General features: G+C 38.0%; 5 protein-coding genes and 1 pseudogene across 8 annotated transcripts; all 6 read right to left on the minus strand.

Annotated features, from left to right (window-relative positions):
• Positions 1-346: 346 nt before the first annotated feature.
• Positions 347-2726, minus strand: LOC125473728 (annotated as a pseudogene).
• A 2223-nt stretch (positions 2727-4949) lies between these two features.
• LOC125467845 (nuclear transcription factor Y subunit C-3-like) lies at positions 4950-7231 on the minus strand. 2 transcript variants are annotated; one of them, XM_048576947.1, is made up of 3 exons: positions 7174-7231; positions 6888-6945; positions 4950-6042 (listed from the first exon to the last, which is right to left on the minus strand). In XM_048576947.1, the coding sequence occupies exon 3, from the start codon at positions 6015-6017 to the stop codon at positions 5229-5231; it is 789 nt and encodes a 262-aa protein (XP_048432904.1). In that variant the 5' UTR covers positions 6018-6042; positions 6888-6945; positions 7174-7231; the 3' UTR covers positions 4950-5228. The 2 variants fall into 2 exon arrangements, with proteins under 2 accessions (XP_048432904.1, XP_048432908.1); XM_048576951.1 differs by lacking the exon at positions 7174-7231 and having other exon boundaries at positions 6888-7100.
• Positions 7232-8595: 1364 nt separating this feature from the next.
• On the minus strand, positions 8596-11733 carry LOC103941504 (cation/calcium exchanger 5-like). The gene is made up of 2 exons (XM_048576956.1): positions 10858-11733; positions 8596-9785 (listed from the first exon to the last, which is right to left on the minus strand). Exons 1-2 carry the CDS (start codon positions 11731-11733, stop codon positions 9021-9023), a joined length of 1641 nt encoding a protein of 546 aa, XP_048432913.1. The 3' UTR covers positions 8596-9020.
• An 816-nt stretch (positions 11734-12549) lies between these two features.
• Positions 12550-18399, minus strand: LOC125473735. 3 transcript variants are annotated; one of them, XM_048576963.1, is made up of 13 exons: positions 18243-18325; positions 18060-18129; positions 17076-17415; positions 16848-16998; positions 16016-16356; positions 15795-15906; positions 15346-15444; positions 14499-14836; positions 14299-14431; positions 13860-14182; positions 13631-13781; positions 13388-13449; positions 12550-13136 (listed from the first exon to the last, which is right to left on the minus strand). In XM_048576963.1, exons 3-13 carry the CDS (start codon positions 17406-17408, stop codon positions 12639-12641), a joined length of 2541 nt encoding a protein of 846 aa, XP_048432920.1. In that variant the 5' UTR covers positions 17409-17415; positions 18060-18129; positions 18243-18325; the 3' UTR covers positions 12550-12638. The 3 variants fall into 3 exon arrangements, with proteins under 3 accessions (XP_048432920.1, XP_048432916.1, XP_048432929.1); XM_048576959.1 differs by lacking the exon at positions 18060-18129 and having other exon boundaries at positions 18243-18399; XM_048576972.1 differs by lacking the exons at positions 15346-15444; positions 18060-18129 and having other exon boundaries at positions 18243-18399.
• A 3137-nt stretch (positions 18400-21536) lies between these two features.
• On the minus strand, positions 21537-23423 carry LOC125473737 (L10-interacting MYB domain-containing protein-like). The gene is made up of 4 exons (XM_048576979.1): positions 23334-23423; positions 22885-22983; positions 22037-22374; positions 21537-21969 (listed from the first exon to the last, which is right to left on the minus strand). Exons 2-4 carry the CDS (start codon positions 22889-22891, stop codon positions 21805-21807), a joined length of 510 nt encoding a protein of 169 aa, XP_048432936.1. The 5' UTR covers positions 22892-22983; positions 23334-23423; the 3' UTR covers positions 21537-21804.
• A 136-nt stretch (positions 23424-23559) lies between these two features.
• Positions 23560-25874, minus strand: LOC125473741 (L10-interacting MYB domain-containing protein-like). The gene is made up of 4 exons (XM_048576988.1): positions 25772-25874; positions 24615-24954; positions 24387-24537; positions 23560-23894 (listed from the first exon to the last, which is right to left on the minus strand). Exons 2-4 carry the CDS (start codon positions 24945-24947, stop codon positions 23566-23568), a joined length of 813 nt encoding a protein of 270 aa, XP_048432945.1. The 5' UTR covers positions 24948-24954; positions 25772-25874; the 3' UTR covers positions 23560-23565.
• Positions 25875-26127: the final 253 nt, after the last annotated feature.

Genomic DNA, 26127 nt, shown 5'->3' on the forward strand with positions numbered 1-26127 from the left:
TTTTTTATGAAAATTTTTATTTGTATTTTTTATTTCCGTTTTATTTTTTTTTCAATTTTTTACCAGTATAATTTTTTTTTTCTAAATATAAACACACTTATTTATACGTTACATAATAAGTTTATTTAAAAAATTATCTTAACAAGCCACCTGACTAGCGCATTTTAAAACCTTGCACCGCATCATTAACGGGTATAGTGTTAGTTGATCTTCAAATTAGATGGTTTTAAGTTTGTTGGTGTCAAATAGTTGAACAACAACTTTTCGTGTTGTCAAGTAGTTTAACAATGAAAATAGGTGTCACGGTTGATATATCGGCTGATTAGTAACAAGGTACAGGTAAATATTGTGGGCTCAACGTCCAATATTAGTAGTTCAGGATAAATACAATTTATGTTTCTCAACATTCTCCTCACCCTCACAACACCGGTAAGTACAATCTTGTGATTTCTCCGAGATGAATCTTCTCAGTTTGAAGGTTACAACTAAATTCTGAAATCGAAGTAAAAATTCTTGTACACAAGAGAAAACGAGAAAGATTACAAATCTCAATAGGCCGATGAAGCAAACCCCAACTTTTTTTCTGAAAGTTCCTTGTAGGAGCGTCCATCGGGGCTTTTATACGAACCACGAATGAACCTGTTCAACAATTTCAGCAAAAAGAATCAATCACTATTGCAACAAGGATGCCGGCAAACCAAGCAGAGATAACCTTTTAGATCTCAAGCCAACTTGCCAACTACAGTTCTTTTATGGATGATGGCAACAGTATGTAAACGAGATAACGAGGATGAAAGGAATATTTGTCGAGAAAGTTGTGAGATCATGTCAGATTCAGTATTTCAGTGCTTGAAATAATAAGGAGACAGATACGCACGTAAGAAAATAAACACAGATACTCATGTAAGAAAATAAACAGATTCTTATCGATGTCAAATTGCAATGAAGGAGCAAGAGCACAACCCTTTGCCGTTTAATTTATAAAAAATTTAAATCAAAAAGTGGCTGAGGCTTTTGATGCTGTATGGGATAAAACAAGTTCGCATAACGAGCTATTGGATCAACTGACGCCATTTATATTCCAAGTGATATGTAGTACACCAAGTATTCATTCTAGGAAACAGATACCTGAGCCCACGAGAAGAAAATACAGCGTTCGAAGGTGATACTATCCGGGCAGATCATGATTGACTTCGTCACATTTATCCAGGAAATATGGAATTCTAAGCATGGCTGGACAACAAAAACTCCCAAGAATTGTCCTCTTACCGTTTACTACGCTTGAAAGTAATATACTGCTCTAATTAAACATGAACCACCTAAAATAAGCCGAAAAACGTTAAGGCAACCAGCATAGGTGAGAATCATCTCATGACTAGTGGGATACATCCTACAGACGGACAGTTATTTATTAGCCCAAAATAACGTAACTCACTTTTGGTAAGATTACGAAGAGGATATAGGCAGATAACACTGCAAAGTGATGCTTAACGTATAAGTGAATTGTGGAGGGTATATATTCTATAGAATGATTGACTCCAAAAATAATGAATTATCGCAAGTATACCAAATTCTCTAACTTTACATGTTAAGGAGCTTATATTTGTTAAAAACAATGTCATATACAGCATTGGCACAGAAAATGTACTCGTAATTCTAAAGCACTAAACAGAGAACTACTTACACGCAGGAAGGTGGGACGTGTCGGCAGAAACAGCACAAGCAATCCCCAAGTTATGAAGAGCACCCTTTATGACTCCACATGACAAATGGAGATGCATGTTTGGTTCTTCTGCTGCCTTGTTTTCGGCCGCCTCAGCATTTTCTTGAGGCAATTCTCCATTTTCGGAAGGGCCGAGCGACATGCGTGAAACCCAACGAAATCGATTATCTTACAATACAAAAGTACCCTACCACACAAACAAAAAATCATCTTAGTCTTATCAAATTCACACATCGACAAAGAACCCCAATTCAGTATTAGTCGATTGACTCAATTCTAAACAAACTACCCTATGATTGGTCTTTAAATTGTCAATCTGCTTCTTGAAGAGCTCAGACTAAAAGTCCTTGCAGATGAACTTAATTGCATGCAGATGACCAGCAAACCGAGGCCGCTCCATCGTGTACCTAACAAGTAAAATTTAACCATAATCACACTCCTATCCCTACAATTTACAATGAACATTATTTTGTCAACTTTAAATTATAAGTAGACCTAAAATAGCATAAGATTCAATGCCACATACACATGCTTTACTTTCCCACATTTTCTCAGTAACCAAATCATTACAAACGAAAAAAAAAATCGAGATCAAACACTTCAAATTACTATCCCACATTTTCTCAGCAACCAAACACACTACCATATCATTACAAACGGTGGGAAAAAAAAAAAAAAAAAAAAAAAAAAAAACAGAGAACAAATTTCGAAATCAAACACTTTGAAAATATGCATTTGAGATCTGAAAACTCACAACCTGTGAGATCAAACAAATCCAATTCAATCGCAATGAAATAAAGGGAACAATTAGAGAGGGCAGGGTGGTTGGGATGGAGTGCGGGAAGGTGTACCGCTCGGAGAGCTGGTGGCCGACCTGGTAGCCAATAGCGTCGATCCCAGTGGCGGCGAGCTCGGGCTTGTTGGCGTATAACCGATTGTAGTACATAGAGACTATCTCTGTCAGTAGACTATCCACGCAGCTCTCTGAGACCTCTCCCCCCATCTCACTCTCTCTCTCTAGCTCTCGCGCTCCCTGTGTATTTTCTCAGATTTTTCCTTTGTAAATTGATTATGTTTTCATGAAGGGAAAAAAAAAAAACAAAGAAAATAGATTTTGAGAGTGGATTATTGGGCTTATAGAATATGGGCCTGTTGTGGGTATGAAACAATTGGCCCATTGGATGACCATATAATATAATCTCAGCTTTTCCCAGCACTACCATATTTCCAGCATTCCAGAAAAACATGATCACCCAATGGCAGCGTTGGGAAAAGCTGAGGTTATGTTATAGATCTCGGTCCTATCATAAGGTTTAGAATACTTGGACCCAAGAGTTTAGAATACTCGAATTCCAAAGTTTTGAAATTAGAAAAATTAATGAAAATGTTTTGAAAACTTTGAGTTTTAATGATAAAGATAAAATAAAGGGTAAAGTGAATAGTACCATGATTGATTTTTTAGTGCAAAAATGTAGTTTTTCGTTAAAATGAACAGTACCATGAGTTCTTCGTTAAAACTTCCCTTAAATTTTCTGTCCCATTTATATATTTCTTGGTCAATAAAAGTTAACTTACAGTAAACAGATTGCTTACTGTTGAGGCTATTATTAATGCAGTTGGTGTTGCTTATTTTATTGAGAGTTTTAACAAAAAGTTCGCGATACTATTCACTAAACAACTAATGATTAGTTTACTTGAGAAAATTGAATCGATGAGGAATTAGATTGAAGAGCAATCAGATTGAGTAAGAAGTATAATTAGATTCATGAGTAAGAATAATAATTAGATTCATGTTAAAGTTATTTATTAAACTAACTGGTACTAAAGTAAGAATGATTTTCGTTTCATATAAATTATTTACTAATTCATTTGAATTCAAATTAATTAGTTTACTAAAATTGCCTTGTTTAAAGATGACTTTCATGTTTGATTAAAGATGAAACAAATTTCAAGATTTGAACAGTTTGCCCAATCTTCGTTCTTAATTTCTTCTCACAATCTTTGAATTTAACAAAGCACAAATGAAAGCCTCATCACAGCAATAGTTCATATAGCTTTGTGCCAAAAATTTCCAAGAATCGTCTACGCAAGCAGAAAGAGACGGAAAGAAAAGGAAAAAAGGCAGAGGAGAAGCAAGAGATTAAAGTTGTTACCTTTCTTCTTTCCAGCATCTACCTCTTCAAGGATCTCACGGATCCTTCGCCACTCCTGAGCATACTCCGAAAGTTTCTGGTTCTTAACTTTGTTATCCTCCTTATTTTTCCTACGCTCTACAATATCAGCAATTTGAGAAGCAATCGAATAAGCCCCACCTTTTTTTACTGTACTGTGTGTATATTGTTTTTGGACTTTTTTGTAAATTTGTTTGGGCTTTTTTAAAGTCGTTGATAAAGTATATAAGTAGATAGGTCTTCAGCAGATAGGTATAACAATTGATAAAGTTGTTGGCACAACGGCCGAACGCGAGTTTCAAATTAAAGAAAGTATGCATTGGTAGTAAAATTCATAAAACTTCGTTGTGGTAAAAGTATTAACAATTATTATTTGAATTTTATATGTAATTAGGAAGTTGGAAAAACAACCTACGACGGTTGGGAATCATGAAGAATCGAAAAGCAGGTGGTCTCTTCGCAGGCACAAGAAGGAATTGTGCTAGCTGATGACAGACAATAATCCATCATTTTTGTCTTCTATTCTATTTTCTTCCTCGGTGGAATATTTTGTTTGGTGAATTTTCAATGAATTACTAGTTGGTACTCATTTTGAGTAACACATATTAACATCAAGATTATTTTAATCTATCGCCAAATGTTCGGATTTTCAAATTCGGTTTATTACGTGTTTCAAGTGATTCGGACTAAAGTTGTGCAGCAAGTAAAGTAGTTTGACCGGTTTAATAGAGAAATTCGAGGTACCCTTTTAGGCCCAACAGTGTACCAAATCCTCGTCAAAGTTGGCAAGTGGATGGTTGAGATGAATACCCCCTCTGTTTCTCTCTCTCTCTCCGCACGGGAAGGAGGGGGTATGAAACCATGAGGACTATCTTTATGTGAGCTGCAAATGAATCAATTGAAACAGATTTTTGCAAAAGGGAATACAAATTTATGCAAAAAACAGTCAACAAATGACATCAAAAGCTCCATTGCACCCTGCAGGATCTTATTACATCACAAGAAAGGTACGATGATCATCACCAAATACTAGCTAAATTGTCGAAAACGGCATATAAGCTAAGTCATAATAATTCTTCTTTTGCTATAAAAGAGTCGACAAAAATCAGTTCGCAACCTTCATCATCGTCGACGATATTGTTTTACAGCGAAGAGTATACGAGACAGATGCTAGATGTTAAGCATAAAAGATAAGAAATTGCATTATAATTACAGAGACTCCCAAAGTTTGAACACATCAAACTTCACCACTTTGCTTTTTCTCAGCTTTCAGTCACAAGCCTGGAGAACAAAACAAGGGAACTTACTATTCTTCCGCTTCCATGTTGCGCCCGCTAATGATCTGATGGCGACTGCTGCTGGTCCGGTGCCTGCTGCCACATTGGCTGGGTCATGTAGGGGTGAGACTGTTGGGCATACATAGACGGATCCATCATAGGCTTACCCATAATCATCCCGGGATCCCCCACCTGAGGTGCGTGCTGAGGCGGCATATAGCAGTATGGAAGTGCATCATCAGGCCCCCCAACAGACACTGTACCCCTAGGAATCGATGCAAGGACTTCATCTTTCAGATCCTCTCTTGGCACAATGTCTACCAAGAAATCAAAGATATCTGTCCTTGTGATTGCAGCTGCAATGTCATTCTTCTGGAGTGTCCTCCGCTTATTCTCTTCCGTGTGATTCCACGACCGCAATGTCAATTCCAATATGAACATTTCACATGCCCTGGCAAATATCACAGGTGCCTCGGCTGATATCATTCTCACATCCTCATCGGCCTTCATAATCTTCTTGATCCTTGCTAGGGGAAGGCTATGGTTCTTGAAATCTGTCACCTTGTCGATTTCTTGATACTGATTTGTCCAGAAAGTTTGCAGCTGCTGCTGAAGTTGTTGCTGCTGCTGCTGGTGGATATGCTGATAAGCAAGCTGGTGCTGCGCAAGCTGAGCTCCAGGTGATTGACTAGCGGATTGCATAGCTCCCACTGTTGCGGCAACTGACCCCGGATTTGGGCTCCCGACCATTTGATTATGCTGATACGGGTTAGAACTGTATGTCAACTGAGCTCCACTACCTACCATCCCCATAGATTGGGGTTGGTGATGCCCTTGCGGATCCATCCTGGTTGAACTTTGCAAATCGGCCCTGATTGAAACAAAGGACGGAAAAGGTGTCTGCTTCAGAAACCTACTAGTTACTTACTATATACTCCTCACATACGAAAAGATCTCCCTTTCACACACAATGAATGATTAATTCCAACCGATCCATCTTGTATTACGTTGCAGATAAATCTAAACAGTTTGTCCTCTCGTTCTTTGTTTTCCCTCTTTAGACAATCAAGGATCAAAGAATATTCATTCATTCGAATCTCCTCATTTTTCAGACTAAGCAGGCCTAGCCTTCCAGCAGAAACAGAAAAATTCATCAATTCACTGCATGAAGGGGTCTCTAAATGCAATCTTGCAACCAAACATCTACAGAAAATCAACGAGATTCGCATCCCGCCATCTCGTTACTACTCGAAATAGGATCCACCTAATTTGATACTGTGATCTGTAGAAAAATGAGAGTTTTCTACCACGGTACCAGCCCCAGATTAAATAACAATAAGTTCAAGAGAAAAAAGAGAGAAAAAAAAACCCAGAAAAATGAGAATAAAATGCCATGGAAACTATAATTCGAGGTCGAAACGCTCGAGATATGATCACGCAATCAGGCAAAAACAGTTTCCACCAACAACAATCATGCAAAACAGAATCCCACCGTTTACAAAAACCAAAATTCGATCTCTGATATATAACAACAACAAAAATGCAGAAAATTCAAAACCCACATCCAGAAAACAAAAATGTTACATGGGGAGGGAACAAAGATCGCCCATTTGGCAATCTAAGACCAACCCACCACACACAAGCTCACACACATATACACAACGCAGAGCAAACCCAGAAAACCGTGTGTGGTAGCCGTGCGCGTTTCTCCGGTACCTTTTATCAAACAGGCGGTGGGCGCTGCTTCTGCAGAGGATTGGAAATTATCGAGCACCTGAAAAAAAAAAAACGAAAATTCCTTCAGAAAAAAGAGACTCGAAAACATCCATCTGGGCAATGAGAGAGAAAGTCTGAAACTTTTTTATTAATTTTTTTTTTTTTTCCTGTCCTGGGAAATTAATCGTACGGAGAAATTCCTAGGATTTGTGGAAGATTCTTGGGCATATGATTATTTTTTTATAGTTTTTTTTGGTAATGGTGGACGATGTTTCAGAACACAAACCTAAAAAAGGAAGAACAAAAGCTGCGAGGAAGTGTTGGATTCTGACTTAACATTTGTCAGAATACTGGACTTTTATGCGAGTTTGTTTTTTCATTTGACGGTTTTGCCCTCGGTGGAAGTTGACATTTTACTGTTAGGGCCAATTGGTCTTTTGGTGCCCGATGGATACGTGGAGGGGATCGGTCTACTTTTTCGGGAGTCTCTGATTGTGACCAGATCTATGGCTTCTTAATTTTTGTTTACCTGAGGTTTTTTTACGAAATATTTAATTCAAAAGAATAATATACGGATCCCTTCCATTCAGATTCTTCGGATTTTTCAATCGTATTCTTTCAACCGAACATCAAACGGTCATGAATTAATCATCTTTATTTGGCTTTTTCATGTGCATCTTCTTCCCCCTTCTCATTCTCTCTTTTCCGACTCTCTTCTCTTTCTATATGGGTGGACTTTGTGCTAGTTTAGGGCAGCTAGAGACCGGAAGACGATGGTTTGGATGTGGTGGGTTGGCAACCGGAACAAGTACTCATCGAAGAACGCATAGAATTGAAGGATCTAGATGGAAGGGATCCTGAGAAAATCCCGACCTTACTATAGGAAGTTGGAAATAATTAAATTGGGATGTTATTTAACAGAAGAGGATCCTCCTGAATAGCCCATCTGGGCCGTTCAAATTTAATTCAACGGCTCCAAACAGGAGAATATTCTAAAAGTTATAATAATTACAACCGTTAGATTAAATTTCAACGGTCAGATGAGCTGATCAGGATGATCCCCATCCTGAGTTTAGGTGAGGATTCTCTTCCTTATTTAACAATTTTGGAACGATAGGAAAGAAGTTGACAAATTTGGCTTTCTCTCGTATTCTATTATTGTTCAATTTGATTTTTGTAGTACAAACACACACCTGAATAAAAGTCTTTCAATCTCATTCCTACGTTAATGTGAATCTTGTACTGTCATTCAATTTTTTAAAGGAAAACTAATGAAAATGATTTGAAAATTTTGAGTTTTAACGATTATGACAAAATCAAGGGTAAAGTGAATAGTATTTTGATTGATTTTTTAGTGTAAAAATATAGTTTTTCGTTAAAGTGAATAGTACCGAAATTTTTTTGTTAAAGTTACCTTTATTTAATTCTAATCATTTGGTCCCACATAATTTGATTTGCAAGGGAATTCAAACCCAAGGACATTTTAACTTTTGTTGTAAAAATCATAGTTCACGCAAATGCTTGTTTTGATATTTTCCCCATTGATGACGGAACTGGAGATATGCTCTCTCAATCTCTCGTCATTGATTCACCACATGTCAAACATCTATTATATTAGACGAGTGACATTAGCGTAACTATGTCTTGGCTGCAACAGAGAATTTAGCATTGAGATGGTTCATGAACACGTATAGACAACTTTGTGCAGTTTGCAAACACAATTGGTTTAGAGTGTAAATTGCCATTGCCACATTTAGTAATGTTACAAGTGGTACAAGAGCCATAATTCCGGCACTACCCAAAGCCTTTTATGCCATAACACTTCTAGCAGTCTGAAAAAATTTCATCTATCAAATGTCGAAACAAAAAACCAATTGAACCTATAAGCTGCAGATCGCTTTCATCCAGGCAGGAAAGACTCGAAAAAGGGTTGTTGATCCTTCAAAATGCAGTGTACCTTTTGATCCACGACTTCTTTACGAAATTTTTCGATGAATGATGCTCGTATGATATACACAATCCATCCAGGTCAGAGTTAGCATGATCAAGCTCGAGATTACACGTGGTAGCTCCATATCTTCCCTGGTTTGTTGTATTTTTCCAATGGAGGATCCAATATAAATGAACTTGGAATCACCCTGTAAATTTGGCGATTACCAAACTAACTGCCATAAAAACAACATAGAGACCAACAAGACAGAATCCCCAGAACCTAGGCACCCGAAATCTGCACCATGTAATGACCAATAGAGACCCCATCAGGCTCAGAAGCAAGAAAACAAATGCAATCACTATACCCACATGGAACTGAAGCTCGTATGCCTCGGGATAGACATCATATGTCTGTATAACCAAGGCAGTTCCAAGTCCAATGAGCATGTTAAACATTGGCCCAGCAAAACATCCAGCCATGGCCATTGCAGGGTGGCCAGCCTTGGCAACTGCAACATCAGCAACAAGATCCCCAACTGAATTTCCCCATGCAAGAACTGTGAGCCCAAGAAGAGCAGGCGGCAACTCTAGAAGTGTTCCGAGTGCAGCGAGGCAGTTCAGCAATTCACCAGCAGTCGTGGATATCCAAAAGACACTCATAACAAATGCTATAAGCAATACAGGCAGTTGCTCGGTTTTGGGGGGCTCTTTTTCTACTGCATAATGAAGAAGTGCGAGGGAGGAGCTTGCCAAGAGGATTACAAGCCATAGGGGCAAATGGGTGTTTGAAAGGAGAAAGACAACGGGGTGATTAAATGGCATGAATGAGTTGCAAGCATATAGCAGCGCGAGAGGGCAAAGAGCAATATTGGCTGACATGTAGAATCTGCTCCATTCGGAAGGTGAAGCTTGGGGAATTGTGAGCTTCAAAAGAAATGAGACGGGAATCTCCCATGCTCTCGAGATCTGTATAAGAAATAAAGAGAGTTAACTAGTGCAAATTTCCAAAGAAGAAAGTTAGCCGACAAAATTGTACACAGGAAAAGCGAGCTCTATCAGAAATTCAGAATATAAATTACATGCTTTTTGGGTTTTTCCCAGTTCAGGATTTAAAAGAGATTTCATAAGGAAATATGCAGCTTATGCCAAGACACAGTGAAACTCCATGCGCATGCTTCTACAATTAATATCACACGTCAAGAATTCTCTTGTCCAAGTTATCCTCGCTCAAAGAATAAGCTTTTCTACTTATGTGCATTGACGTTGATATATATATATATATATATATATACACACACACACACACGTGATATCCAACTCTCGAAGATCTCCACTTCTCACCAATGTCATCCATTTCACATGCCCAAATTTTTAATCTCAAGGATTTTAGGCACACCTACAACTTAGCCATATTCCTCTACTAAGACAAGGAGAAGCTACATCTGACCAGGGCTATGAGATCGGATTTATCATCGACTATATCAAAGGTTCATTAAATCCTATAGACCTCGAGATGAAGCATACCGAAAAAAAAATGATTCCTAGTAAATTCAGAACTAAATTAAATGGCACGCCTATACAATCCAAATTATCATTTCGTTTCCCAATTATTATATGCTTCTACAAAGTGAATCCATAAGAAGTTCGAAACTTTCACCTACATTCAGCTACCGAAACTGTTTGTTCCAATGTGAGAAATACTCAAGAAGGAAACCATAACTAGCACATAGAAATTCAAACTGTGTAGCTAATTAACAAGCTGCATTGATTTCATTCAACACAACCTATATTCCTCCATCAAGTAAATTTTCTCAGAGCATTACATTACTAACCAATCAACAAGCGGAGTGTTTTATCTAATTCTCGAAACCTTTAACAACCATTGCCACTAATACTAGAAGTGTAACAACTATCCATCAGAGCATTGCATTGAATGAAAACCAAACATAGAAACAGATAAATTGCATACAACACACAATGTACCCAAAGTTTAGCAGAACAAGCACAAAAAAGAACGCAAATTTATCCGAAAACATACCATTCCAAGAGCTCTCCCAACTCCGAAACTCCCCTTCCGATCCTCTGAACTCTCCAAAACATGTCCGATCCTGGAATCTGGTGCAACCAAACCCCTCTGAATTTCAATGTCTCCGACCGAGCCCGCCTCAACTCTGCTCTCCTTTCCTCCTCCTCCCATTCCCAAATCCATCCAAAACACCAACCCAACAAAAAATAAGTAAAACCCAACAAACCCGACCGCTTGCCACAGATAAATCTCGGCGCTCAGATACACATAGAACAAGAACAGCGCCGCCGTCAGATAAAACATCACGTCCCTCACAAACGGCGCCGGCTTGAGCGGAAAGGGCGCGGCGTAAATCGCCACAAACCCCACCACGAACGCCGACACGAAAGTGCCGGCGGACAGAATCGCGCCGAACCCGGTTCGGTACTGCCCCGTCCGGACCGCCGCGACCGAGGCAAAGACGTCAGGGGCGCCGTTTCCGAGCGCGAGGAGGGTGACGGCGGCCATGCTGGGGGTCAAATCGAGGGCAAAAACGAGCTTGGTGGTGACGAGAGAGAAGTGATCCTGGGCTGTTTTGATGAGGATGTAGAAGAGGAGGAGGAGGATGAGAGAGAGGGAGGAGAGAGAAAGAAATGGGTTTTGGCGGAAGAGGCAGAAGTGGAGGTAGAGGTAGTTGAAGAGGCCATCGGAGTGGGTTACGGCGGCGGAGGAGCAAGGTGGGGTTTTTGCTGCGGTGGCGATGAGGGACCTGTGGAGGGTTATGGGAGATGGGTAAGGGTAGTTTGGGGAATTGGGAGTTGGGGTTGTGAGGAGGAAGAAGAGGAAGAAGGAGAGGAGAGAGAGTGAGAGAATGCAGGTTTTGAAAGAGGAGGAGAGAGAGATGGCCATGCCATTTAGCAAGCAAAAAGCTCCAATCTTTCTGTCAAGTTTTCAGAGAGAGTGAGTGTTTGTCTCTGTGATTTCAGAATTCGGATCCGACTTTTGTCCATCTGCCTTGGTCACACGCAGTTCACTGAATTGAATAGAATTATTAGCAATTTTGGGTTTGAGTTTCTGCTCAAAGGAAAGGGTTTTCCCGGATCTCTTTCACCAATTCAGATCTTTGAAATTTGATCTAACAGTTAAAATTATTATAATTTTTATAATGACTCCTGTTTTTAGCTGTTGGATCAAATTTCAAGAGTTCAGATTTGTGGACTTGATAGAAGGGATCCGATCCCTTTCCCTACTCAAAATACTTTGTGTCTGATTCATAGAATTTTATAGTTTAATTCGAACAGTTCATATTATAAAACTATGTAAATATCATCTTTAAAAAATGAATTGAAATTAAAGTCAATAGATAGACGAGTAGTAAAATTTTTACCATTTCTATCCATCTATCCTTATACAATTTGATAACTGAACAACTTTAGTTTTTAAATTGATTTTTAGCAGACATTGTTTATAGAATGATTTATAATATAAATGGTTCTAATCATAAATACAAAAATCGATAAATCAAAAACAAAGAATTTTGAGCAGGAGATGAACCAAGAAATACTCACTCAAAAAATAATAATTTAATGGAAAAGATTCAGAGAGGAACAAACAGTAACAATTTTTGGGTGAAACAGTAACTTTCTTTCTATTTGATACGGGTAATTTTGATCATTTGATAGGTGGCAAATGGATTGTGGAGAGAGAGAGAGAGAGAGAGAGAGAGAGAAACAAGGCTACCAAATTGAATATACACAAGCTCATCTGTGTCTAATTTACACGAACAAAAAACACAAGGCATGAGTTCCTGTGATCTACCGGCGGAGTTTTCTGAATAACCATTTCTGTCGGGCTGTTACATCCATAGCCACAAACATCTTCGCCTTCCTCTCGTCTTCTAGAATCTGAGAAGCTTCCAAGAAGAGCTCATCATTCATGTCAGGTACCGTTTCAAGTGCATCAACAATGCGTTCTATCGAGCAGCAGTCTTTGTCCTCTTCATTGCCGACAAACCCGTTTACTCTCTGTGGTTTCTCATCTAAGGTTTCTTGCACCTCCTCCTTGATGGTTCTTTGAACTCTCTTACTAGCTGAGGTAGATGAAGCTGTTGGCTTTCGCTTCTTTCGCTGAATCGATGTTTCATATTCCATGGTTCGGGATTGCAAGCCACCAAAGGTCATATCAAATCCCGTCTTCCCCATTTCCGTACTCAAATAACTTGATCTTCCATCAGCGACTCCATTGCCATTTATCATAGTCGAATCATTGTAGTCCAAGATGCTATTTCCATATGCAGGTTGATATGGGTGATCCTGAAAAAATAAAACATTGACATGAAAGATAGACACGTTAATAACGTCACCAAATAGGGTAGGTCTCTCCTGAGCCCGAAGCTACTCATGAATCATTCAACACTCAAAACACTCGCACATACAAAACATGCGCATGCAATGCATCATACTGTTCCTCCATGAAATGTTGAGGAGGGTGTAATTAGTACTAGAAATTTAGAACAGGGAAACTCCTTTTGTCCTGGGCAGCAGTTAGCGAGAAAAACATGTACCTTCACATAAGCGTCCCAGACATTGTCAACTTCTGCGAATATTGTCTGCTGAGTTTCATCCCCTGCAAAATGGTTGCTATTGAGAAAATTCTGACATACTCTTGCATCAAGATGAGAAACTGATTTTTCAGAAAATCTGTCACGACAACGTCCAAATTTTTACTGAATGACACAATCATCCAGGCCCAAGGTTTTCATTGAATGTAAAACCAGTTTTATGGAGAGAGAGCAGGGGCCACGTACCAACATTAACTCTCGGATCATCATCCTCGGCATCCATAGAGTGAATAGATGAACTCTCCCTTTTAAGACTGTCTTCATTTCCATATATCAAGCACAAATCATTGAAATTTGGTAGGGTTCTATTGCGGTATGATCGTGCATCAGGGCGCACCTGCACAAGTACATGTAAGCTGCTAGCCTGTTATAGACCTACAATTCTTTTCAATCAACAAATCAATCAAAGACGAACCTTGACATGAGCATCCCAAAGATCACCATCAGCAGTTATCCTCTGCTGCATTTCATCCCAAGTAAACCCACTCTGGTCAAGTAGAGTTTTCATGTCATTGAATCGTTTCCTCAAATTCACAAAACGACTTTTTAAGACATCTTTGTCATGCTGGGAACCAAACTGTGCTCTGAACTTAGAAACCATATCAGTCCAGGCTAGTTTACTGAATTTTTGGTTAACCATACTTCCGTTGCGAACTTGCTCTAATATTAGATCAATGAAATATCGGTCCATTGGAGGTGTCCAATCAGTTCTCCGGTGATAGCTATGGTTATAATTGGCTGGTTTTGAAATGAACAACAATACATGTATAAGGAAAAGGTTCATTTTTCTGATTCATCAAAATATATTAAAAGAATTCATGGTTAATGAAAGACAAAAGCAAACACAAACTGACCATCACCGTTACAGCCCATGGCTTGACCTGATTGGTTGTATCTTTCCCCCAAATTTGAGTTTCCATAAATCAAGCACAAATCATTATAATTTGGCTTGGATTTCGTTCTGTACGCTTCCGTATCAGGGCATTCCTACAGAAACTATATGTTAGCCTTTGTAGAAAATAATGATTAAGACTCAAACAGATAGGTTAGGCACCTTAATATAAGCATCCCAAACATCATCATATGCTGTGACCATTTGCTGTGTTTCGTCCCACCAAAACCCTCTCCGATCCAGAAGATCTTTTGTATCGTGGTATTGCTTCTCTAAACTTTTGTAGCGACTCCTCAAGAGATCTTTGTCGTATTGTAAACCAAATCTTTCCTTGAATAACACAAGCACATCTACCCACGCTTGGTCGTCCAAAGAGTAATCAATCTTGTTCGCTTTCTGCAGTTGCTCCAGAAGAAGGTCAATCAGATAACGATCCATTGGAGGTGTCCAATCTTTCCTTGAAAAAATGTCATTTCCATGGCTCTGAATGTCTTCTCCGTCTATCCACCAAAATGTTGCAATTAAATGCACTTGCAATAACATTTTAACAGATGATTGCAAACATGCACAAATAATTCACGGGTTGTAAACCCACTCTAGACAATTTTGAATTCAGAGTTATATGGTATGGATTTAGGAGACCTGAATATGGAAAATGATTATCAAAAATCAGAGAAACATTTATGATGGAAAATTGGAATCCTCAACCGATAAGAATTATACCAAAAAAAGAGGTCACATAGCAAGATGAATTGTCTGCATGGAAACAAGGCTCTCCAAAAATACGTCATCGTGGTGGACTGATTATTTACTATTAAGGAAAGAAAGTACAGCCTAAATGGTACTGGTTAATGAAACACAAGAGGCGCCTATTATCAGATTAGCTCGAGCTGTTTAAGGACGCGTTTCTACTCGTTTTACTCCCTGCAAATATCATAACTTTAGAGTTTACTCGTCATAAGGTTCAGCACAGATTATTCTAACATTCAGTGTTGAACAAGAAATACACCTGTCATAAAATCTAGGCCTTCACTGTCAAGATCCTCAAAGGAAGCCAAATGACCATTACCAGAAAAAGAAAAGGATTGGCCCTCCCTTTCTTCTTCATCTACATGATTAATAGAACCCATTAGTAGACATAACTGTTGAATAATTCATTCATTTAACACAGCTTTTAACATGATTTTTTTTTCTGAGTAATATGTGCGAATATACACTCTTTACAATTTCAACACGTTACTTCTTAAACACAGTTTACACTCTTATGTGTGTTCCATTCGGTAAAAAGCAGAGTCAATTATTACTTTTTCCATACGAAGACAAACTGATATTGCTACTTTTTTCTTTTTCGGTTAAACAACCAGCGTTACAAGTTTTACAGAAACTAAACCATTATATAACCGAAATTCTTAATTCTCTCCAGTCCCCCACTGTAAGATTCATCTCTAGAATTTGTACCTTGATCCAAATGATTAAGGAGTCCATTGCTAATTTCACTGGCATATATCGAGTTCAAATCCTGATAGTTCAGCAAGGGTTTCTTCCTATATACACGTGCATCTGGAAGTGCCTACATCAGCAACAAGTGTAAAAAATCATACAACTGGAAGTGCCTACATCAGCAACAAGACGTGTAACAATGTATACAACTGGATGCTATTAAATAGAAGGCACAATACCTGGATATAATTTCCCCAAACATCATCATCAGCCACAATCATTTGTCGATTTGTGTCCCAATAAAATCCTTTTCTGGCAAGTATGCTTCTAACATCAGAATAGTACTTCAACAGTTTCTTATGAAGCTGTTTCAAGAACCTTGTTTGATAGTGAGAACCAAACTTTTTTTTGAATAACGTGACCATGTCTTTCCAAGCTTGTTTTGTGAACGTATTACTCATTTTACTGCCTTTTTCAAGTTGGTCCAGCATCAGATTCAGAAAAAATTCATCCATGGCTGGTTTCCAATCTGCATTTCTTTTCACTTTACTAGCAGGGGTAGGGCTAATCACTCCAGCACCTTTAAACCATAAAAACAAAATAAATAAGCAAATAAAAAATGGTCCCGAAGAGAATTGATTGTAGGATCAAGATTCTTGTAGCTTACCCCAAATAATTGAGAAAAGGCCTTGTCGAAAATTGGAACAAGAAAAAAGATTTTTTTTGGTACAATAAGTAAAAGAAAATTTTACTCATCACGAACAGATAATGCTTGTGAATGTGGAATACTAAGACGGAAGGGTTTTTTTCTTTAACTCAACTAAAGTTACTACTAGAGAGGATAGAGTTCCATCTATCTTCTGATTATTCATAAAGCATTTACTTTTAGGTATTTTGTATGACCCTGATTTATGATTACTCTCTGTAATAAAATGATACGACTTAAATGACAAACATAAGTACTGACTGCACATTACAAAACCATTACAAACTAAAAGTATAATAATAAATTTCAGTGCGTATGAAAAAATGTACCAATCCTGTATGTCGTTAAAGGATTTAGAGACACACCATCAATCATCCCCTGAATTTCGTCATCAAAATCTATATCATGACTTGAAAGGCTGTATCTTCCATCTGCTTGCGTATGTGCATATATCAAACACAAATCATTGAAGGTCATCAGAGCCTTGTTTCTGTAGACCTGAACATCTGGGTGAACCTGCATGGACATTATTTTAATTAAATTTTTTCATAATTGGACAAAATTCAGAAGTACGTATAAAGTAAGCAGCGCACCTTGACATAAGCATCCCAAGTATATTTATCTGCAATCACCATTTGCCGAGTGTTATCCCACGAAAATCCATTCTGATCAAGAAGGTTCTTTATGTCGTTGAATTGCCTCCACAGACTAGTGTAATGACTTTTCAAGGTATTCATATCATATGGAGTCCCGAAATTGCCATTAAACATCATCAACATGTCATTCCAAGCTTGTTTGTTGAATGTATGGCCCAATCTATTGCCCCTATGAACCTGATCTAACATAAGATCAATAAAATAACGTTCCATTGCTGGGGTCCAACTTGTCCTTAACCGATCACCACTTATCGGGTTTTGGTTGCTCATTTCCTCCCTACAAAATGACATTTCATCATAATCATAAGAAACCATCCCCCGTCCCCAACCCCTCTTTCGATGAATTACACTAAGTTCAATAGTGTAGCAGTTCTGGTAGAAGTAATTTGTTTATATAAAAAATAACTTCAAAAGTCCTCTCCAAGGGAAATGATTTCCGCAACTCCCTTTTTCCCTCCCTGCACTCCTTTGAATTGTTTAAGGGGAGTGTGGAAATCATTTCTCTATCCAAAATTCGATGAAAACAACCACATCATGATATTCAAACTCAAATCAGAGATCAAAATGAAGCATTTAATGCATTGAGCTAAAGAACGAAAGATAGCATCTGAGATAAAATTGAACTTAAGAACGATTCGGTTTCTAAAGAAAGATTATTTCCAAAAACAAATTTAGGAAAAGTAAATTTAATTACACATAACTAACTGTTTTGAGCTTAGTTAGTGCACTGCATCTTATCACATTTCCCCGTGTAAATTACGTGATCAAAATGCAACAAGTGTAAAAACAACAATTACAGCAAAAATTTAACCTAATAAATTAATAATCTTGCGTTTGGCAGCCTAAAATTGAAGGAAATTGGGTGGAAAAAAAAAATCAAAACTTTAGTTCAAGTAATTAACTGGCCTCGAGTTCAATTACAGTAAATGTTTGCCTGCATTCTGTTCCAAACAGTTGGAATTACATTGCTCAAAGTCTTAATTTTTCATATTTTCCCACGTTTTCCCGGCAACCAAACAGACAGTAAGCAAATTTCAATGATTTGATTTCAGTGCGTGCATGTGTGTATGTGTATATTACATGAAAGGATTTAGGGTTTGGTACCTTTGATTACTCTGTGAGCGAAGAGAGGGAAGCACGAGAGCTCCGAAACGGAGTGAGGATTTCACGGGTATTTCGAGCTTTAGTGCAATCGAGTATGGAGCCGTCAGTTATGATGCTCGGAGTATCATATTCGATCTGGGTGGAATTATCCTGAACCGGATTATGTTTCTGGGCTGAAACGATTGGGCTGATTTTTGTTGGTTTGGTTTGGTTGGACCGTGATTGTTGGATTCGGCCTAAAATCCAATTCAAAAGAGGGTCATGGCTAAAGACATTCTCGTTTGCGTCAAATGACAATTGTATTGAAATTTCAATAGGCTCGTTTGAAAGTATTTTTAAATGACTATAATTGTTATTGGTAAAATTGATTTTAGGTTCCAAATGAACTTTAAGTGTTTTTTGGAAGAAACATCATATTTAATGCTTCTTAGTTATAAGCATTTCCAAATGAGTTTTTAGATTTTTTTTTTTTTCAAGTATAGGGGGAGAGGAGACTATTCCATCTCAAGCTTTATTGAGGACTTATAGATGAAGTCTTAGACATTGTTTAGTTTTTACAGATTTCTCACTGAGAGAAAATATGTTTAATTTGTACGATGTGATTGTGAGTATAAATCATGAAAATTTTGGCTATTTTATCAAATTTCATTTCCATCCCAAACAGTTGGATGGATTTTTGAATGCAACGGAAATAGATATCATGTTTCTATAGCACTCATCACGTGATTAAAGTTAAACTCAAAAGTTGAGACATAATATTGTTGCAAAAAAAGAAAAAAAAAACTCATTATTCATAAGATAATAACAATTAATATTCAGAACATATACAATGTAATTCAAAACCCAATTAAATACATGATCATTATAGCATAACCAGCTACAAGCCTTCACTTGGTTACGAACCCTAAATCCATAAGAACCCTGAATGCATCTCACGAAATAATTTTAAATATTCATCAGAATTTGTAAAAATTAAGGGTTGTAATTTTCACATCCTTAACTACTTTTCCCACACCCATCCCTATTTTTTAATACTTAATTGGTATTCTACTATTTAATGAAAGATTAAATACGAAGGGGTATATATGAAAGATTAAATAGTAGGATACCAATTAAGTATTAAAAAATATGAACAGGTGTGGAAAAAGTAGGTAAGGGATCCAAAATTAATTAATTACAAGAGTTTGTGATCGTCGTGGCAGATCCAGCTACATACATCTACTGTTAAAAGGTGAATAAAAAGAAACTTTTTAAAATTAAAGTAATTTAGGTTATCTAGTCACCTTCACCTCCGGCGGTATGTCCTCACAGTATTCGGGAACTCCATCAAAGAACCTATACAAAAGCCGATCTTTCTCTCTTTCCAGTAAATCCAGGTCGGGAATCTCCCCAGGAATTTCCCACAAAACATCAACAACCTCCGTCATCTTCTTCTTCTTCTTCGTCTCCTTTTTCTTCTTCCCCTTGGTCTTAGTCTTCTTTTTACCCGCCGTTGATGAAGTCGACGATGATTTGCTTACCTTTTCACCACAAGAAGACGAGCCAATTTCTTTCTTAATGACGATCTTCTCGCGAACAAGTTCTTCATCATTTTTCTGATCTTTTATTATCTTCCTTCTTGTTTTTGTAGTCGTTTCTTGCGTCTTACACCTCTTTGAAATAGGGTTTTTCCCCAGTACCTTCATCTCGTGAACGATCTCAACTTCTTTTCGTTTACGACCATTAGTAACTGGTGGAGTATAATCATCATCACTGGAAGATTTCATGGCATCCAGGTCCAAAAAACGAACGCCAACCACCTTCAACTTCGGCTTCTTTTTTTCAGGTTCTTGTAGTGCCGGCGCTGCTGCTCCCTCTTCTTGTTCTCTTCTGGCCGAGACCGGCAGGGTTTGAGGGTGGTGGTCTGGGTTGAAGACTGTAGTCACTTTTGGTGCAGTCGTTATGTTGAGCGGCGGTGGAGGGGCAATGGGAGGGGAGAGAGCAAGTGCTACTTCTTTCGCCTTCTTTCTCGTACCTGCCCTTTTGGTGGCGGTGGTGTGGAGGAGCGATGGAGATGCATTGAGAGCGCATTGATCAATCACTACTTTTGGTTTCTCTCTCCTGCCTGCCCTTTTGGTGGTGGTGTGGAGCGGCGGTGGAGCAAGCACTACTTTTTTCGGCTTCTCTCTACTGCCTGCCATTTTGGTGGTGGTGGTGCTGAGATGCGGCGGAAAAGGGACACTGGGAGCGGGGAGAGCAAGCACGACTTGACTTCTCGGCATCTCCCTCGTTTTTTGCTTTCTGGAACTCGAGTTTCTTGAACCTTCCATGAGTCCGGAGTACGAGAGAAAGAAAGTGGCTAGAGATAGAGTAGCAAGTGCAGGTAATGAGAAAAGTGGAAATGGGCAAGAAAACGACTGTATATGTATATTTATAGAGATTGTAATCTACGATGAAAGATGGAAGTCCCTCCCCAAATCCGTGGTTTAATTTAAAAAAGGGATTAAGGAGAGAGAAAATTAGGGATTAAGGGTTTCCAAATCCAACCAGGAATGGGTTGAATTCCTTGCCCACAAAGGAAACCATCTGGAAATGTTAGGGCTGTGCTAGCACAGAGAGAGAGTAGCAAGTGCATGTAGTGAGAAAAGTGGGAATGGGCAAGAAAACAAATTTATAGAGATTGTAATCTAAGAGGAGAGAGAGAGAGAGAGAGAGAGAGAGATAGAGAGAGAGTGTAGCAAGTGCATGCAGTGAGAAAAGTAGGAATGGGCAAGAAAACAAATTTATAGAGATTGTAATCTAAGAGGAGAGAGAAAGAGAGAGAGAGGGAGAGGGAGAGAGAGGGAGAGGGAGAGAGTAGTAATCTAAGAGGAGAGAGAGAGGGAGAGAGAGGGAGAGGGAGAGAGTAGCAAGTGCATGTAGTGAGAAAAGTGGAAATATGTTAGGGCTTTGCTAGCAGAGAGAGAGTAGCAAGTGCACGTAATGAGAAAAGTGGAAATAGGCAAGAACCAATAGAATTTAAGAAGAGAGAGAAAGTAGCAATCGCATGTTTTGAGAAACGTGGAAATAGGCAAGAAAACAAATCAATAGAATTTGAGAAAAGTGGAAATAGGCAAGAAAACAAATCAATAGAATCTAAGAGGAGGGGGAGAGAGAGAGAGAGAGAGAGTGTGTGTGTTCGACCAAATCATTTACAATCTTCTTTTTCTTCAAAGAAATTGGGTTACTCCAAAAGCTACCACCACAAAACGACTTCCAAAAGCTACCACCACAAAACGACTTCCCAAAAGCTACCGCAAAGCACTTTTCAAGACATCTTTGTCATGCTGGGAACCAAATTGTGCCCTGAACTTAGAAACCATATCAGTCCAGGCTAGTTTACTGAATTTTTGGTTAACCATACTTCCGTTGCGAACTTGCTCTAACATTAGATCAATGAAATATCGGTCCATTGGAGGTGTCCAATCAGTTCTCCGGTGATAGCTATAATTACAATTGGCTGGTTTTGAAATGAACAACAATACATGTACAAGGAAAAGGTTCATTTTTTTGATTCATCAAAATGTATTAAAAGAATTCTTGGTTAATGAAAGACAAAAGCAAACACAAACTGACCATCACCGTTACAGCCCATGGCTTGACCTGATTGGTTGTATCTTTCCCCCAAATTTGAGTTTCCATAAATCAAGCACAAATCATTATAATTTGGCTTGGATTTCGTTCTGTACGCTTCCGTATCAGGGCATTCCTACAGAAACTATATGTTAGCCTTTGTAGAAAATAATGATTAAGACTCAAACAGATAGGTTATGCACCTTAATATAAGCATCCCAAACATCATCATATGCTGTGACCATTTGCTGTGTTTCGTCCCACCAAAACCCTCTCCGATCCAGAAGATCTCTTGTATTGTGGTATTGCTTCTCTAAACTTTTGTAGCGACTCCTCAAGAGATCTTTGTCGTATTGTAAACCAAATCTTTCCTTGAATAACACAAGCACATCTACCCACGCTTGGTCGTCCAAAGAGTAATCAATCTTGTTCGCTTTCTGCAGTTGCTCCAGAAGAAGGTCAATCAGATAACGATCCATTGGAGGTGTCCAATCTTTCCTTGCAAAAATGTCATGTCCATGGCTCTGAATGTCTTCTCCGTCTATCCACCAAAATGTTGCAATTAAATGCACTTGCAATTACATTTTAACAGATGATTGCAAACATGCATAAACAATTCACAGGTTGTAAACCCACTCTATAAAATTTTGAATTCAGAGTTATATTGTATGGATTTAGGAGACCTGAATATGGAAAATGATCATGAAAAATCAGAGAAACATTTATGATGGAAAATTGGAATCCTCAACCGATAAGAATTATACCAAAAAAAAGAGGTCACATAGCAAGATGAATTGTCTGCATGGAAACAAGGCTCTCCAAAAATACGTCATCATGGTGGACTGATTATTTACTATTAAGGAAAGAAAGTACAGCCTAAATGGTACTGGTTAATGAAACACAAGAGGTGCCTATCATCAGACTAGCTCGAGCTGTTTAAGGACGCATTTCTACTCGTTTTACTCCCTGCAAATATCATAACTTTAGATTTTACTCGTCATAAGTTTCAGCACAGATTATGCTAACATTCAGTGTTGAAAAAGAAAGGCACCTGTCATAAAATCTAGGCCTTCACTGTCAAGATCCTCGAAGGAAGCCAAATGACCATTACCAGAAAAAGAAAAGGATTGGCCCTCCCTTTCTTCTTCATCTACATGATTAATAGAACCCATTAGTAGACGTAACTGTTGAATAATTCATTCATTTAACACAGCTTTCAACATGATTTTTTTTCCTGAGTAATATGTGCGAATATACACTCTTTACAATTTCAACACGTTACTTCTTAAACACAGTTTACACTCTTATGTGTGTTCCATTCGGTCAAAATCAGAGTCAATTATTACTTTTTCCATACAAAGACAAACTGACATTGCTACTTTTTTCTTTTTCGGTTAAACAACCAGTGTTACAAGTTTTACAGAAACTAAACCATTATATAACCGAAATTCTTAATTCTCTCCAGTCCCCCACTGTAAGATTCATCTCCAGAATTTGTACCTTGATCCAAATGATTAAGGAGTCCATTGCTGATTTCACTGGCATATATCGAGTTCAAATCCTGATAGTTCAGCAAGGGCTTCTTCCTATATACACTGCATCTGGAAGTGCCTACATCAGCAACAAGTGTAAAAAATCATACAACTGGAAGTGCCTACATCAGCAACAAGACGTGTAAAAATGTATACAACTGGATGCTATTAAATAGAAGGCACAATACCTGGATATAATTTCACCAAACATCATCATCAGCCACAATCATTTGTCGATTTGTGTCCCAATAAAATCCTTTTCTGGCAAGTAAGCTTCTAACATCAGTATAGTACTTCAACAGTTTCTTATGAAGCTGTTTCAAGAACCTTGTTTGATATTGAGAACCAAACTTTTTTTTGAACAACGTGACCATGTCTTTCCAAGCTTGTTTTGTGAACGTATTATTCATTTTACTGCCTTTTTCAAGTTGGTCCAGCATCAGATTCAGAAAAAATTCGTCCATGGCTGGTTTCCAATCTGCATTTCTTTTCACTTTACTTGCAGGGGTAGGGCTAATCATTCCAGCACCTTTAAACCATAAAAACAAAATAAATAAGCAAATAAATAATGGTCCCGAAGAGAATTGATTGTAGGATCAAGATTCTTGTAGCTTACCCCAAATAACTGAGAAAAGGCCTTGTCGAAAATTGGAACAAGAAAACAGATTTTTTTTTGGTACAATAAGTAAAAGAAAATTTTACTCATCAATAACAGATAATGCTTGTGAATGTGGAATACTAAGACGGAAGGGCTTTTTTCTTTAACTCAACTAAAGTTACTACTAGAGAGGATAGAGTTCCATCTATCTTCTGATTATTCATAAAGCATTTACTTTTGGGTATTTTGTATGACCCTGATTTATGATTACTCTCTGTAATAAAATGATACGACTTAAATGCCAAACATAAGTACTGACTGCACTTTACAAAACCATTACAAACTAAAACTATAATAATAAACTTCAGTGCGTATGAAAAAATGTATCAATCCTGTATGTCGTTAAAGGATTTAGAGACACACCATCAATCATCCCCTGAATTTCGTCATCAAAATCTATATCATGACTTGAAAGGCTGTATCTTCCATCTGCTTGCGTATGTGCATATATCAAACACAAATCATTGAAGGTCATCAGAGCTTTGTTTCTGTAGACCTGAGCATCTGGGTGAACCTGCATGGACATTATTTTAATTAAATTTTTTCACAATTGGACAAAATTCAGAAGTACATATAAAGTAAGCAGCGCACCTTGACATAGGCATCCCAAGCATATTTATCTGCAATCACCATTTGCCGAGTGTTATCCCATGAAAATCCATTCTGATCAAGAAGTTTCTTTATGTCGTTAAATTGCCTCCACAGACTAGTGTAATGACTTTTCAAGGTATTCATATCATATGGAGTCCCGAAATTGCCATTAAACATCATCAACATGTCATTCCAAGCTTGTTTGTTGAATGTATGGCCCAATCTATTGCCCCTATGAACCTGATCTAACATAAGATCAATAAAATAACGCTCCATTGCTGGGGTCCAACTTGTCCTTAACCGATCACCACTTGATGGGTTTTGGTTGCTCATTTCCTCCCTACAAAATGACATTTCATCATAACCATAAAAAACCATCCCCCCGTCCCCAACCCCTCTTTGGTGAATTACACTAAGTTCAATAGTTTGGCAGATCTGGTAGAAGTAATTTGGTATATACAAAATAACTTCAAAAGTTCTATCCAAGGGAAATGATTTCCGCAACTCCCTTTTTCCCTCCCCACACTCCTTCGAATTGTTTTAAGGGGAGTACGGAAATCATTTCTCTATCCAAAATTCGATGAAAATAACCACATCATGATATCCAAACTCAAATCTGAGATCAAAATGAAGCATTTATTGCATCAAGCTAAAGAACGAAAGATAGCATCTGAGATCAAATTGAACTTAAGAACAATTCGGTTTCTAAAAGATTATTTCCAAAAACAAATTTAGGAAAAAGTAAATAAATTACACATAACTAACTGTTTTGAGCTTAGTTAGTGCACTGCATCTTATCACATTTCTCCGTGTAAATTACGTGATCAAAATGCAACAAGTGTAAAAACAACAATTACAGAAAAAAATTAACCTAATAAATTAATAATCTTCTGCTTGGCAGCCTAAAATTGAAGGAAAATGGGTGGAAAAAAAAATCAAAACGTTAGTTCAAGTAATTAACTGGCGTCGAGTTCAATTACAGTAAATGTTTGCCTGCATTCTGTTCCAATCAGTTGGAATTACATTGCACAAAGTCTTCATTTTTCATATTTTCCCACGTTTTCCCGGCAACCAAACAGAAAGTATGCAAATTTCAATGATTTGATTTCAGTGCTTGTGTATGTGTAGATTACATGAAAGTATTTAGGGTTTGGTACCTTTGATTACTCTGTGAGCGAAGAGAGGGAAGCACGAGAGCTCCGAAACGGAGTGAGGATTTCACGGGTCTTTCGAGCTTTACTGCAATGGAGTATGGAGCCGTCTGTTTGGATGTTCGGAGTACCATATTCCATCTGGGGTGGAATTATCCTGAACCGGATTATGTTTCTGGGCTGAAACGATTGGGCTGATTTTTGTTGGTTTGGTTTGGTTGGACCGTGATTGTTGGATTTGGCGTAAAATCCAATTCAAAAAGGGTCATGGCTAAAGACATTCTGATTCTCATCAAATAACAATTGCACTGAAATTTCGATAGGCTCGTTTGGAAATATTTTTAAAAGATTAAAATTGTTAT

Source organism: the organism of the source record quoted next, unplaced genomic scaffold (genome assembly GCF_019419815.1).
Source record: "Pyrus x bretschneideri cultivar Hongxiangsu unplaced genomic scaffold, Pyrus_bretschneideri_v1 Contig11, whole genome shotgun sequence".
NCBI lineage: Eukaryota > Viridiplantae > Streptophyta > Magnoliopsida > Rosales > Rosaceae > Pyrus > Pyrus x bretschneideri.

What these genes read in the sequence shown, in the direction of transcription:
- LOC125467845 (XM_048576947.1), bottom strand. Translation starts at nt 6,017, where the DNA reads ATGGATCCGCAAGGGCATCACCAACCCCAATCTATGGGGATGGTAGGT.
- LOC103941504 (XM_048576956.1), bottom strand. Translation starts at nt 11,733, where the DNA reads ATGGCCATCTCTCTCTCCTCCTCTTTCAAAACCTGCATTCTCTCACTC. An exon ending in TTGGGAGAGCTCTTGGAATG is followed by an intron (nt 9,786 to 10,857) that starts GTATGTTTTCGG and finishes TTTCTTATACAG; the next exon opens with ATCTCGAGAGCATGGGAGAT.
- LOC125473735 (XM_048576959.1), bottom strand. Translation starts at nt 17,408, where the DNA reads ATGAGCAACCAAAACCCGATAAGTGGTGATCGGTTAAGGACAAGTTGG. An exon ending in CTTGGGATGCTTATGTCAAG is followed by an intron (nt 16,999 to 17,075) that starts GTGCGCTGCTTA and finishes ATGTCCATGCAG; the next exon opens with GTTCACCCAGATGTTCAGGT. An exon ending in AATTCAGGGGATGATTGATG is followed by an intron (nt 16,357 to 16,847) that starts GTGTGTCTCTAA and finishes TATGGTTTAAAG; the next exon opens with GTGCTGGAGTGATTAGCCCT.
- LOC125473737 (XM_048576979.1), bottom strand. An exon ending in TTTGGGATGCTTATATTAAG is followed by an intron (nt 21,970 to 22,036) that starts GTGCATAACCTA and finishes TAGTTTCTGTAG; the next exon opens with GAATGCCCTGATACGGAAGC.
- LOC125473741 (XM_048576988.1), bottom strand. Translation starts at nt 24,947, where the DNA reads ATGAGCAACCAAAACCCATCAAGTGGTGATCGGTTAAGGACAAGTTGG. An exon ending in CTTGGGATGCCTATGTCAAG is followed by an intron (nt 24,538 to 24,614) that starts GTGCGCTGCTTA and finishes ATGTCCATGCAG; the next exon opens with GTTCACCCAGATGCTCAGGT. An exon ending in AATTCAGGGGATGATTGATG is followed by an intron (nt 23,895 to 24,386) that starts GTGTGTCTCTAA and finishes TATGGTTTAAAG; the next exon opens with GTGCTGGAATGATTAGCCCT.